Consider the following 13,955-nt stretch of genomic DNA (forward strand, 5'->3'; position numbering starts at 1 on the left):
CAAGTATACTGGTACTTGCATGCATCCACGCGGGTGCACCGAGTCGTACTCCAGGAGGGTACCCGGTGGAAAGCCAATTGGAAATCAGGGGGGCGCTGCAATTGCCAGCAGCATCATGCTATGAAAGTGTCGGACGATCAATGTCTGATTAGTTCAGAATCTTGACTATCTGCTCTACTTGAACTGAATGTGAAAGCACACACTGAAATTCAATTGCAACTAGATCTACATCTACATCAGAAAGAATATCAAATCCAGGTCCCAATCACAACACAAACCAGACCATTGGCCCATGTTAATGTTGACACCATCTTGCATGCACTAGAATAACTCATTCATTCCAATGAAAATCACACTTGTATTCCAGGCTATATAGCTTGCATGCCAATCAAGGAGCACGGCAGACACACCATGCTACAGGTGTCTTGTGTTATCCTCAGGCAGTTGCTCTGTACTGTCTTGTCCAAGCATCAGAAGCTTCTTGCGAACTTGAGCATTGCCGAATCCTTGAGGACACAGCTCTGCAAGTGCCGCCACTCTTCCGAAGTCCGCAGAACAGAACAAGAAGGGAATCATGCATACGCGGCATCCTCGCAGGTCCAGCACACGCGCCCAGTCACCCTGCTGAGTCAGCGCAGCGCGCGCAGCACAGCTACCAATAACAGGAGCAAGCTCAGCTTGAACTGATCACACTTTGGCCGTGAACGTGCTAATTCGGCTGGGACCGGGCCCATCTAGCTCCCATTCTGACAAATGAGCCTCAATCATGCAAAGAGCTGTCGGCCCCGGCGCGGCCGCTCAGTTGGCGAGCAGGCGGCGGCCGCAGCTGGATACCATGCACCCCCGGCATCCTTGCAGGTCCAGCACATGCGCCCAGTCACCCTGCTGAGTCAGCACAGCGTGCTCAGCGCGCAACAGCGCAGCGCGCGCGGAGCAGCGCGGCCGGCCCCGGCCCAGCCGCTCAATCGGCGCGCATGAGGCGGCGGCCGAGCTGGGAGAGAATGCCCGGCAGGAGGCTGCCGGCCTGGCTGAGCAGTGCGTCGATGGGCTGCAGAGCTGTGGAGGAGGCTGTGGCTGCCTTGTTGCCCCCCACCTGCTGCAGGGAGACGATCGGCGCCTGCGCTGGGATCAGGCCTGCCGGTGCCTGTGCGCCCCACAATAGTGGGGTTAAGAGTGTAGGATGTGGCACTTGTGCATTATAGTACCATAAATCTGCTCTCTATGTCGGATTAATTGTCCGGTGCGCCAAGGAGACAACTTGCAGGAAAGGAATGGAATCGGAAAAGCAGAGGTCCTGTTCCTTCTGCTGATCATAGGGCTTTTTAAACATGTTGAAGCTGATGGACCCACAATTGCTGCCCCCACGTAGAAAGGTCTGGGCACAGACGTGTCAGGCATCTAGATGCCCAGCTCCAGAGCCATTGGTATTTAGTGCCAGGGGCTGAGTGGCACCTCTGCAACACCGGCCAGGGGGCCCTCGGCGGCCGGGTAGATCATGGACGGCTGGCCGGCAACGGCCGAGCCGGGCTGCGCCTCCGGCGCGCCGGCCGCCGGCAGCGGCCCGGGAGCCACCGCCAATCCAAGCGGTGCCAGAGCTGAGTTGGCCGCTGTGCTGATGTCCTTTACCTCCCTACACCATGGGGACAGATCATCCTTTAATGCACAACACAACGAGTGACAATGTTAGCCTTTTCCTCTGATGGTGATAATCTATTACTTTCTCACGGTGTACCTGCCAGGAGGCAAGGTGCGGTCAAAGACAAGCGGCAGATCAACGCTGCCTTATGTACTACCCCTGCTGGACTTGCCAGTTTGAAGCAACGCCCAGTTCAAGCCAGTGGGCCCCGTGCTTAGCATATGTGACCCTTGCTTTGCACATTATCAACAGCATGTTCAAGGCAGGTGTTCAGAAAACAGCAGCGAGGATAGAAAGTCACCTGGTCAGGAATGATTGCACTCCCTTGCTAGCAATCGCCACAAATTGGTTGGTCGCCTTTGAGAGCCCGGTCTGAGCACAAGACAACACGGTTTCAGGACATTTTGGTCATGTGCAGCAGCCACAGAATTTACCCGGTGTCACTAATAGTCAGCTTGCTCTGCAGTGGCCGGTGCTTTGCAAGTCAATCATATATTCCGTCCAGTGCAAGAGCAAGCTTTGGGGCAATTAATAATGAGGCAAGTGGCCGGGGCATCTGACTTTACGCACAAAATGACTCGGTTGCTTCGCAGGCGACTAATCACTTCCAACAGCCTGTTCACATAGGTGTCATGTCCCACCCGTGTCAGGTTGAGGGCGGCGTTCAGGTTGGGGTCACTGTATGCTTTCTTGCCAATGTCCACGATCCCCATGTCGATGCAGGTTGATGTGTCGTTGGTGAGGGTCAGCCCCTTTGGGCAAACTGCAGCCACATGAGTAAGATGAGTCAGCCAACAGGTCAATCTCTTCCGTACAGGGACGAGCTGCCCTAGAGAATCCCTGATGATACCTCTGGGCCCTTGCATCCAAATGAGCTTCAGATCGATCTGTACCAAGTCATCAAGACAGGGATGCAAAAGACAAGCATGATGCTCTGAACATGCGCAACCCAACCTTCCAGTCTACTCACTCTGCCCACACTCTCTTTCACTTTGCGGACCAAGGCTTGAGGATCAGGATGTGCACCCGTAGATATTAGCCAGAACCAGTATCTCTTGGATAGTGGCATCCCTGAAAGGCAACCAATGCAGCCATCCGTCTACACTGTCATGGCCGGGGGAGTAGTCAAGGGACACCCACCGCACTTGTTGTTGCCCACAACGAAGGGATAATTACACTCTGTGCATTTAGTGGCGCCGCATGTCTTGCACTGCAGGTCTATTGCCAGGCAGGGACTGGCCGCAGGTGCTGGCGCCTGCAGACACATGAGAAACAGTCACTTCCTTTGAGTTCCTTTGCCGCTCAACAGTATTGAAGCTGCTCGCCAGATATTGGATGGGGCCTGAGAGATCATTGGCATGACAGGCCCAGCAAATGCTCCGGTCAGGAGTGGGTAGAAGCATCAGATGGTCACACCCGCGGGTCACTGGAGTGTAGGATGTGCATGCGCATGGCTTGGTAAGCAGAAGGGATATGTCAGAGTGCGACATGCAAGTGTGATTTTATCTCGTGTCATCATGACAGCGTGATAGGAAGTGGGCTCACAAGTCCAAGCTCTTTCCGACTTGCTGTCAAAACTCCCCAATCCTCCCCTGCAGCATACCAGCATTATCAGGCTGTCAGCATTGGAGCCTTGAGTTCTAAACTGACGTTTTCAAATCTTGTTGGTTTGGGGTTACGAGCATGGCTCCTGTGTGGTTGACTCACCATTGGAGTCAACTCCTCCATGTGCAACAGTTGCTAAACACAACGCTGCCAGAAGCAGCGCGGTTCTTCTGCAGCCTGTCTGTAAGAACATCTCTTCCAATTCCCTGCTTCGAAATCCCTGCACGCATTTGAACGTTTAACATTGGCTTGGGGCTCACAAGTGGATTATTTGCACTCCTTCACCCTGCAACTGTATGCCGAGAGAATCTCTCCACTCGCTGTATCAATGTGAAACCATTTGAAAGATAATGACTCATTGTAATGACAGGTAAGAGAAGGAATGCTATGGCGAGTGCTTCACCAGAAGGCCCTTCCGTTCAATTGTATATTGACAAGATGTGAAAGACACTGGATAAATGGTAATCGCTACCACAAAACACTCGGCCACGCTGGTGATTCGGGTATCACTTCAGTGCCCTTTGGCAAGAATTTGTCTAAACGTGACAATTTGCACCTCTGGGGTATGGACCCACAGTCATCCACAGGTCGCACGCACCTTACGAGGTAAAGAAAAGCAGTGGCGAGCTCTCCGAAGCGGTAGCACGGGCTAGAGATTTTGAGGCGCAGCTGGAAACCTGTCGTTTGCGAGGATTCGAAAATTTGTAATTGTCTCTTCTTGCCGCGAGCAGCTGTTGAGCAGGTGGGTCTCTTTTGGCACGAGGGAGGTGACGTCACCTAGTGGAATCTTTTTCACCTCAGGACCTTTCCCCAGCAACGGTTGCATGCCCGCTTCTGTATAGATGTTGAGCTGTTTGCACCATGACAATACTATTTGTATTCCAATTGACCTCGCGCTAAAATTAGTCACGGCCCCGGAGGCCCGGCCGCCGCATGCATGCATATATTATGCGCAAGCACCGGCTGCGGTGGCCGGGGAACCAGAATGACTCAGGAAGACTTGAGTGAGTACCCAGGAAGAAGGCGCTTTATATCTAGAGTCCTGAATATATATTACATGTGCACCCTTGACAATTCGTCATCATCATACAAAATTATCATGGCATGGATAAACCTGATATCAGCTGATCGATCAGCTGATCAACTGCAAATTCTGTTCATGAATTTGCAACGTTTTCCCAAACACATACACCTTCTGCCTTGAATGACTATCATCGCCTGGTAGACATGCCAATTTTCCTCACCATTTCCACACTAAAAACTTCGTGAAATTTCATATTTAGTAAAATTGACTTGCTGTACATCACTGGAGTGGAATCACGCTGTACACGCCTTCTTGATCCATGCCTCAAACTATTTGCTTAGAGGACAACACAGGGCTTGCAATATGACTGGTGTGTCACAGCAACTTGGCTGGTGATGACTCAGACCACTTCATTGGAATTACTGCTTGAAACCCAGCAAGCCTCAAAGGGCTGTCTTGCAACATGCTGCAGTACTGTGGCAGCTGCCTGTCCAAAACTTAACTTCCCAGAATTCTTGAGTGATATTCACCGGTCTTGACTGGTCTTGCCGTGTTGTGATCCCACGCCCGCAGCAAGCAGCACAGATGCCGATTAGGCAATCATACGGTGCCATGCAAATGCCATGCAAGGGCGCATGTGCTGGCACATGCTGCCGGTGACTCATCAGACCATGACAAGGGTGTAAGCCTTGCGGTTGGCGGTCCCCCGGAACCAGGAGCGCAGGCCGCGGTCATTTGGAGCTGTGAATGTGCGCTTCATCTCATCCGAGCCTGCAGCAACCAAATCAAGCAGAGCTCAAGCGCCTGATTGTGCCATTTGCCCGAGCCAGGTTACGCATCTCTGCTATGCTTGCTGTAACAGAGGGCCCCATCTGGAGGTCATCTGGTTCACTTACTAATGACTGGAGGAATGAAAAAGAGTATCAAAGACCTCCCCGCAGAAGTGGGCTGTTCGTGGGCCCAGCAAATTGGTGACAAACCAGCAGAAAGCACCGCTGTAAATTGACAGCCCAGCGCATCTATTCATGGTGCAGAACGGCGGGATGCCAGGCAGTGAATAGTGCAGGCTTCAATTTGCCCGCTGTCTAAAGATAATGGCTGATAGACATGGGGCTTAGATGTGCACCTGATGCAGTGGTGGAGACGGGCAGGCTTGTCAGAGACTTGGTCTTAGAACCAACCAGCATAGGAGGCGCCTGCAGGACATCAGCACCCTCATCAACACAGGACCCCCTCGACTTTCCCTTCTGATGATGGGGGCTAGCCCTTCAGGTGATGTCCCCTGCGTTGCCTTTCTGGCTGCGCCCGTACGCACGTGATGGGGCCCCCCTGGGGTTCCTAGTTGTGCGTTCTCTTCTTCCTCTTCTTAACAACGAGCCCACAGTGTCATGCCGTGTGCTCGTTGCGCCAGCACATCATACCCCATAATCAAAGTAAGTCAGGGCTCATTCTGACCACGCTTCAACGGCCATGCCTGCTCAAAGCCTGCCGGCCTTCAAAATTCGCTGCAATGCCCACACGCCCAAGTAGCAACTATATACAAAATAAAGGCAAGCTTCAGAATTGGTACAAGCCTGGACGCCTAACTGCACTGCCCATGCTAGCATGCCAGGCTGGGCACACAAGGCAAGGCATCGATAAAAGTGCAACCCTGGATGACTAAGCGCACTATTCATGCTCGCATGCCAGGTGGGCGCTGACCTGGCAGAGCATGTCGTCCAGGCTGGCATGCTCCACTCCCAGCACACGCAGCACCTGTTAATCAGAAATATCTAGAATTGAGAGCCCCCATTGCAGGACATTGGGAACATGCTGAACAAGCATGCTTCCCTGTTTTGTTGTCATACTATAATGCAGTATTCTCTGGCAGGTTCATCATGTTGGCGTCGCCAGCTTCATTCCGAGTGTTTGGATGCCATGCTAGCACGCTGGGCGATGAGTCCGAAAGTCAGATTTTAGGCATCAGATCGTCCCTAAGTTGACTGGGACTGTAGATTTTTGAGTAAGAGACTACTGACCTGCTCCGCCAGCAGGGCAGCTTCCGCCAGCACCTCATCGCTGCTGTCATTGCCCATGCGCCACAGCCAGCAGAGATGGTCCCGCAGCACTGAGTTCTTGAGCGCTGCCATCATCAGATCTGACCTGCCCTGCCTGCACGCATGAAATCCCCTTGTTAATGTGCTTACCCCTTGGACACTTCTGGTCAGCATAACCCCAAATGCAATTCCACTTGTCCCGCTAAAGAGCCTGTTCTCAGCTGTTTATTGTGCTGCAGCGCCTGGGCAGTAGTTCTTGCAGTACGCTTGCATCTGTGATTGCCACGGTGCATTTTGGTGGTATGCAGTTGGGAGAAAGTGCACTGGCCGTCCGCAACAGAATCTGTGTTACAACGTCTGCGTGCTCTTCAATGCAGCTTAGCCCGACAAGGTGCTTTGCCACGAATAAAGAGTGCCACATTACTGGCTTGTAAGGTGTTCTGCATTACAAAAGTATGCATGCATGGAAACCGGCGAGAAGCATACCCGGAGGCTTCTGCGCATTCCAGAATGATGCTGACCAGGGAACGCTGTGCAGAAACCATGTCCTCTTCCAGGAGCATGCCTGGTCGGCCTTCGCTGTACAGAGACGCCATGCACTGCACCGCCAGATCCAATGTGCCCTCGTCCTTGAACATCAGTGCGTTCTGCTCGGCAGCTGCACAAGCAACGGCCAAGTCAGCACAACGGTGAGATCAGAGACTCTTAGAATATTTGAGCTCTCTGGAGAAATCTTCTAAGGCAGTGATCAGAGGTCGTCATGACGTGTGTGATGTTTGCCTCTCAAATACTTACTGGACATCCAAACTGATCTGCAGACGCCCTTACGCCTTTTGCAAACGGCCATATGGAAAGCATATTGGACTCTCGAGACGATGCCATTTGGTTCAAGAATGGCCTCAGAACATTGGAAATCCGTGTGCCTCAGCAATTATCAAGTTGCAGGGACTAACGGTCGGATCACCTAGTGCCACGAAGCCTGCTGCCGCTGCCAACAGCCTGTTCGCGTTCCTGAGGACATCGCCCGTGTCTGCTGCTGATATCATCAAGCTGCGGTTGATAAAGTACTGCACGGCTGGCAGAATCTGCCTGAACGTCTGCGGTTGCAGGTTGGGCCTGTTAACTAACAGCTGATGGAGTTCCGACACAAAGATTGCGCCCAGCTCCGACGCGCTCTGCAGCTGTTCCTTGTCCCCAATTGCACATCGCTGTATGGCTGTGATAAGCTCGCTGGCTAGCATCCTTGGCTGGAAATCAGACGAAGGTGGAGCAGGCATGGCCGCGAGCATCCCGAGTGACGTTGCTGTTCGAGGTGCCTCCTGCGGCATGAAAGCTCCGTTTGGGCCGTCCGCCCTGCACATCTTGTCCCTGTAAAGATATTTCGTACAGCAGTGCTGTTTTTCCACGATCTTTGCCCTTCGGCCCGATCAAATCAAGCTGATCATTCGGAAGTTCAACTACCGCGTGACGAGTGATGATTCTTTCCCACGTCACCTGCGCATGCGCAGGTCATGTGCAGCTGCAGGTTACAGAATCCACTTTAGATCCACTTTAGGGTATTTTGTTGTCACTCTGCCTGTTGACATCATGTGATTCACATATACAGAGCACTGTGAGGGGGGTGACGCCCTTGAGAGGTGTAGTATACGTGTAGTCGAGGTGAGCGCTTCTTGACAGACTCCTCGCCACACCCCAGCTGGTCAAAGCAAAGACAGTATCGGAAAAGGCTTGAGTGCATTCTGGAACCCTTTGCACAGCTTTTGGTGTGAAGTGGGCTTTGATGAGCATCTTTGGTTCAGTTGTACACCTTGTGAAGGCTGATAGCGTATGAAACTTTGAAATATCGGATCTTTGCCGTCTCATCTCGAGACAGCACAACAGGGTCAAGTCATGATCTCAGCATTATTTTGCAAGGTCAGCGTAGACTCTCTGAAGTCTGCTTCGATCTTTAAAGGTGGCACTTTAGACAGGTCAGGAATTGATCTTGGCCGACAGACGAATTGAGTTTCCCCAGGTCTGGGACTGTCCCCGGGGTCAAAGCCCTAGAGTTCCGGGCAGCCCCGGGATTTTTTGACTTTCACAAGCCTTCAAGGGGGGGAAGGAGCTTCTGTCATAAGTGCCTCACGATATCTTAAATCGCATATTTCAACCTGTGCGAATTGGACCTTGTTGTGTGCATGCTTCATGTTGAGTGCTTAAGGTTGAATATCCCTCGTGCATGCAGGAAGCGATGAAGGCCCATCAGCTCATTCTTTCTGTTGTCCTGGCCAGTGCCTTTGCGAACATAAGCTGCAATGCGAAATCCTCATCCACAGGCAACACAGAGCTGCTGGCTGATGCACCTTCTGGGGAGCATGCCATGCCTGCAGGTGCAAGCTCGCGCCAGCTCTTGGGACACTCCTCACAGGGCTCAGCATTTGGGCACCGTAAGCTCCTGTACAGCTGCACCATGAATCCTGCTGGCTCAGACTATCCAGGCTATGATCTCAAGATCGTTGGCAATCTCAGGTCTGCCGCAGATTGCTGTGATTTGTGCTCCACCACCAACGGCTGCACCAGATTCATGTATTACACTTTTACTGGCGGGAGCGGGTGCTACATGAAGTATGGAACTCCAGACCTTAAGCTTGATGTATGGCCAAATAGAGACCGCATCACTGGCAGTCTGTGAGCAGTGCCAATGGACAACATGCACTCCCATGCGTCTAAATGCAGCCTTAGGGGAGATGGGCTGCGGAGACTATAAATACTGAACAGAACAGCGGCAGCCAAAGTGATACTAGTGTAAACCTGGCCCTGTCATGTAAACGCCAGACCCCAGGATCAAAATCTAGACCTCCCTGGATCACTGGGTTGAGAATCCAGCTTGGGGATGAAGTTGGCTGGGTTGCTGCACTTCACCAGTGTGGAGGTATCGTGTCATTGAGCGAAAGGTCATTGACTGCACTCTAGGACTAGTCACAGTGTCAAAGTTTTCATTACTCATGCATCTCGTGAGGCGCACAGCGCCGACCATGTACACTAACATTAGCTACTTAGTCAGTTTCGAGGGTGCTCATGATCAAGCGCTTCAATTGCAATGATGATGGATGACATGTACATGCTGATATCATGATCACCATTTTAGAATATAAAACAGCTGCAAAGTCCCGATCTACAAGTGGCATGCATGCGCAATTGAGGCTGAATTTGCTTGCCAGTCGCAGTATCGGCGCGCGCCAAGCTTGCAAGGGGAAGATATATATAAAACGTGTTGCGACGGTCTGGATATCCGATTGATATCATCGATGCCCCAGCTCATCACAAAGCAAATCCTCTTGGCGACAACTTGGTCAGCCAATACAGATGCCCAACCTTTCCTGAAACCACAATCTGCAACCCAGGCTGCACCTCTGATGTACACGCCATGTACATATGGCAGGAGCTGGCACAAATGCTCCATCCATCCAGCTCACTGGCTGGGTTTTTCGCTTCATTCAATAAATGACATCAGCCTGTTCACTGCCGGCATAAGGGCTGGACCTATTGGCATGCAATCAAAGCAATTGCGTGCCAAGAGAAAAGACCACATTCTGTACCTACATTCAGCAGCCCCGCTGTTCCTACAATATCTCCAGGAGATGAGAGAAAACAGAGGGCCTCGGCTCGCTGGAAGGCCGGTATCAGGCATGACAATACCTTGGGTCCAGTGCACACTGCACTGGACCCAAGGACAAGGAGACATAGTTTGGAAGATTTCTCTTGGACTGCCCAATCTCTACAGCCATTGTGGTTTCTAGCCGACTTTGCAGGCAGCTGCTAGCATGCGCCGTTGCAGGGTTGGCGCTCATACATGAGGATGTAGCCGTGCTCCATGGTGTTGCTGTACTCCTGAGTGGAGCCGAAGGCCAGGTGCACCTGCTGCTCACTCATGGGCTCCACCATGTCATCGTCAAAGAAGAGCCAATGCTCCGCGCTCTTTACAAAGCTCACGTAGTGCCCTGCACCGCACCACAACATTCAGATTGTGTCACTGACAATGGCAATCAAAGCAGTCCGTTTCGTGTCACACTTCCACAACTCTCTACACCCTTACTCTGGCTATTTGTTGGGGTGCCCATCTTTCATGCCTTCAGATGTTCCCATCTCCTAGTACATAGCAACCGGTCCTGCAGGAGTGTGAGTGCATGTTCCGCACAACTGATAGCTTTCCGCCAGGTCCATACTAGCATGCAGGCCTCACCACCCTCACCAGCTTGCATTGTCCTCATTCAGGCAAATCATATGCAGCGGGGGTACTGGGGCAAACATACATCAGCTCGCCCAGTCCCGGTGATCAGCTGTGCCTTGTTCCCCTTACAGTGCAGATGCCAACAGTCCAGCTTGCAGTGCGCATTTGCATGCATCAAGCTAGGCACATGGGGGGAGCACGCACCATGATTGGGGCCGCTGCCGACATGCACAACGACTGCGAAGAGCTGGTAGGCGTCGTCCACGTGCGCGCAGTCCTCCGAAGTGTTGCGCAGCTTCAGCTCAAAGGGGAACACCACCCGGTACACCAGCTTGCGCATCCTGGGCGCCAGCACAGAAAGCATGTCTTCCGTACTGCTGTCATTACCCGGCATGCTGCTAATTTGTAACATGATCAGCATGAATCGCAGGTTGGACTCAAGGCAGGGCAGTCGAGAGATGCCCTGTGGATTGGCAGCTCTGATTATGTCAGCTAAATTTGATTATACCCCAAAATTATGCCAATCATAGGCAACAAATACCCAATGACTTGATCAGACTGAGCAGCAGCATGCCATCAACATGAAAGGCTGGTAGAAACATCAGATTGCCGTGCCAACACTGGGTATGCACGTCTGGACAACGCAGACATGAAAGGTACTCGAGAGAGGCAAACAAAGATTGCCTTACAAACAGTCAAAAGACAGGGCAGCACCTGTCGAGCTGCTCGATGTACTTGAAGCGTTTGAGGTGCAGGCAGAGCACTCGCGGCAGCGCCCGGATCTTCATGACCTTCTGCGCGTCCTGCAGGCTCTTGCACTTGTCGCAGAAGAACTTGTCGTCCGCATCCAGCGTCTCTGTCGCGCTGCACCAACCAAAAAATTCGCACCTCATGATCTGCTTTAGACTCTCATATGTGTGTGTGTTCATCACACCTTCTTCATCCGAATGTGACATGGCGGTATTCAGTCAGAACCAGTAAATTGGAATACTTGGGAAGGGAAGGCCTCAGCATCTAGATCAAATCTACTTGTGAGGTGCATTGCATTTCTTTTGAAGGCTTTTGGTGGGAAGTATTTGGGGCACCTGAAGTTGCGCAGGCAGGCTGTGAGGGAGCAGTTCTGCTCGATCTCTAGGCTGAGGTCGTAAAAGGCCTCCTCTCTGCTAGTCACCGTCTCGCACTCCAAACACTTTGTCTCGTTCAACATAAACCCCTGCACATGTTCACCCGCCAGCTCAACAGCTTGAATTCCACCGGCAGTACACAGTAGCGCCTTGCCCTCAAACCAATGGCAACAGCCCTCCGTGCCTGACTTGGCTTGGTCAAGTGAACAGCAGGCGCCAGGTAGCTCTCTTTCATTCCAGGGAGAACACAGACTGTGTCATGTCCTTCAAGATATAAAAGGTAAGAGTTGATGAATGCACCTGGAAAAGTTCATGCACCCATGTAGCTGGAGCTGCCTGACTCTGCTGCTGGCTGCTGCCTTGCTCCGGCTCTGCTGACTGCCCCTCTGACTGCTGCTGAGCTGGAGCAGCAGCACTGCTGGAGGACACCTGCCCTGAGGCGTCCTCTCTTGCTGCGCGCGCCTTGGCCTCCCTTTCCAGCAGCTCGGAGCACTCGTTCAGCAGGTAATTGAGGAACTCATGCGCATCCTGCAGGCATAATTGCAAATAATCAAAATGTCTGGATGTCTACTTCGCTGTGACTGTTCAACCGAGGTCATATTTTTGCTGGTGAGCAATGTCACATTGGTGGAAGAGATTGCTGACCTGATGCATGTAGCTCCTGAAGAGCTCATTGTCCCGTTTCAACCGCTGCACAAACCGCTTCGGTGCTATGATGCCAGTCTTCCGCTTCTGTGATTGTATCTGTTGGTAGAACACAAAAATGCCTCAATTCTTGTTACTCTGTACACCACAAAAGGTGTTTTCTCAGCATGCATGCACAGCCATCAGAGGATGGTGTGGGATGGAGATCAGGTGCTGACCTGCACAAAGAGGTCCGCCAGGCAGGTGAGCAAGTTCTCCTCAGATTCCTTATAGCTGCTGCTCTGGGCGTACTCCAGGACCCGCCTCCTGAAAGGCTGGCAGAAGTAGAGGGACTGCAGCACCGAATTGGCATAGCAGGTGTTCCCAAAGTTCTCCAGGCCAAAGTACCGCTCCGTCTCTGCCATCACAGGTACAAGTCAATCAAGTCCCCTGGGGAGACGGACAAAGAAGATACCACCTATGGACAGGTGTACGCTGGGCCTGAGTCAGTCAAAACTTTGCCACAGTGCGGAAAACTACCTGGAAATTCGCTGAGGGCCTTTTCCAGCTTGCTGGAGGTGACCCCCATGCTGGAGACCCTCCTCCACAGGCTCCCGAGGAGCTCCAGCGGATCCAACTCGGGCAGATACACACTAGGAGGGATACAAAACTTATCTATGGAATCTGCCTTCTGCACCTCCTAGGAGGTACCTAGAGCTTTGAATATACTCTCAAACTGGCCTGTCGAGCAAGCGCTGTAGCAAGCGTTCCTTAGCAGACGTTCTTAGTGTTCTATTGGACTAGATGGCTTTCTAGTCTCGACGATCTCAACACCTTTGACCTGCAATAATTTGCCTGCCTATCTGGTCTATAGAATGTACCATATGAATCTCCGCACCCTAGGGACCTGACTAATCTTCCAGAGCCTGCAATATAGGAGGGATTGACGCTGGTCAGTGGTCCAACCGAACGCTGCAAGCTTGCAGATACAAAACCCTCTGCCCCTTGACACTCAGCACGGGGTGTTGGAAACGAAAAAGGGATCCATTGAGAAGACAATGGGATCAGGATTGATCGTTGTTGTTTAGAGACAACCTACACAGATGTCTGCATCAAGGTGATATCTAGCCAGGCACACTGCACCTCTCATAGATTCTGGTAGTACGCTTTACATCAAGTCTGTGCGAATGGAAAGCAGCTATTGCAAGTGAAAGGTGCCCAACGGCATGACGTGAAGTATGCATGGGGAAGCTCCCAGTCAGGACCAACTTGTCGACGACCCTTCAACTCCCTGAGTTCAAACTCTTGCTGTTGCAAATGGCCAAGGATTTTGCAAGAGCTTTACGTTGCCAAGGGTAGGCAGTGATACTCTTTGAAATGGTACCTTGGGTTGGTTTCTTCAGGTAGGGCAGAAGTTGTTCTTCATTGTTATTGGGCCTTCTCCAGACTTCCCACGTGTTCTCCAAATACTTCCGGTCTTGCGCATGCACGCAATGAACGAGTCAACGTCTCCATTTTCCGTACATCGACAAGCGTCGATGCTGTAGCAAAGCAGCCAGTGTCTCTGCCGGAGAGTCAGGAAGAATAAAGAACATTGCCATGGCAAAGAAGTATGAAGCAGTGAGGGAAGCACTGCAAGCTGCAGGAGAGGAAAGATTGCAGAGACTAAACGGAATCTTCGAAGACCACAAGAACT

The 13,955-nt window shown here is 51.9% G+C and overlaps 2 protein-coding genes across 2 annotated transcripts; both read right to left on the reverse strand.

The window, feature by feature from the left end:
* Positions 1-4,280: 4,280 nt before the first annotated feature.
* On the reverse strand, positions 4,281-7,335 carry COCSUDRAFT_52253 (hypothetical protein). The gene is made up of 6 exons (XM_005652218.1): positions 7,266-7,335; positions 6,788-6,959; positions 6,284-6,416; positions 5,967-6,020; positions 5,392-5,461; positions 4,281-5,036 (listed from the first exon to the last, which is right to left on the reverse strand). Exons 2-6 carry the CDS (start codon positions 6,937-6,939, stop codon positions 4,930-4,932), a joined length of 516 nt encoding a protein of 171 aa, XP_005652275.1. The 5' UTR covers positions 6,940-6,959; positions 7,266-7,335; the 3' UTR covers positions 4,281-4,929.
* A 2,764-nt stretch (positions 7,336-10,099) lies between these two features.
* On the reverse strand, positions 10,100-12,848 carry COCSUDRAFT_55717 (cysteine proteinase; the record flags this gene model as incomplete). Its single annotated transcript, XM_005652219.1, has 8 exons — positions 10,100-10,281; positions 10,716-10,852; positions 11,226-11,375; positions 11,597-11,724; positions 11,936-12,163; positions 12,281-12,379; positions 12,499-12,677; positions 12,800-12,848. 8 exons carry the CDS (start codon positions 12,846-12,848, stop codon positions 10,100-10,102), a joined length of 1,152 nt encoding a protein of 383 aa, XP_005652276.1.
* Between the last annotated feature and the right edge of the window lie 1,107 nt (positions 12,849-13,955).

Source organism: Coccomyxa subellipsoidea (genome assembly GCF_000258705.1).
Source record: "Coccomyxa subellipsoidea C-169, whole genome shotgun sequence".
Taxonomy (NCBI): domain Eukaryota; kingdom Viridiplantae; phylum Chlorophyta; class Trebouxiophyceae; family Coccomyxaceae; genus Coccomyxa; species Coccomyxa subellipsoidea.

Excerpts from the sequence above, each read along its gene's own strand:
- COCSUDRAFT_52253 (XM_005652218.1), bottom strand. The coding sequence starts at position 6,939 with ATGTTCAAGGACGAGGGCACATTGGATCTGGCGGTGCAGTGCATGGCG. Across the intron at positions 6,021-6,283 it reads CTGCCCTGCTGGCGGAGCAG|GTGCTGCGTGTGCTGGGAGT; the intron begins GTCAGTAGTCTC and ends TCTGATTAACAG. Across the intron at positions 5,462-5,966 it reads TGGACGACATGCTCTGCCAG|GCGCCTCCTATGCTGGTTGG; the intron begins GTCAGCGCCCAC and ends GATGTCCTGCAG.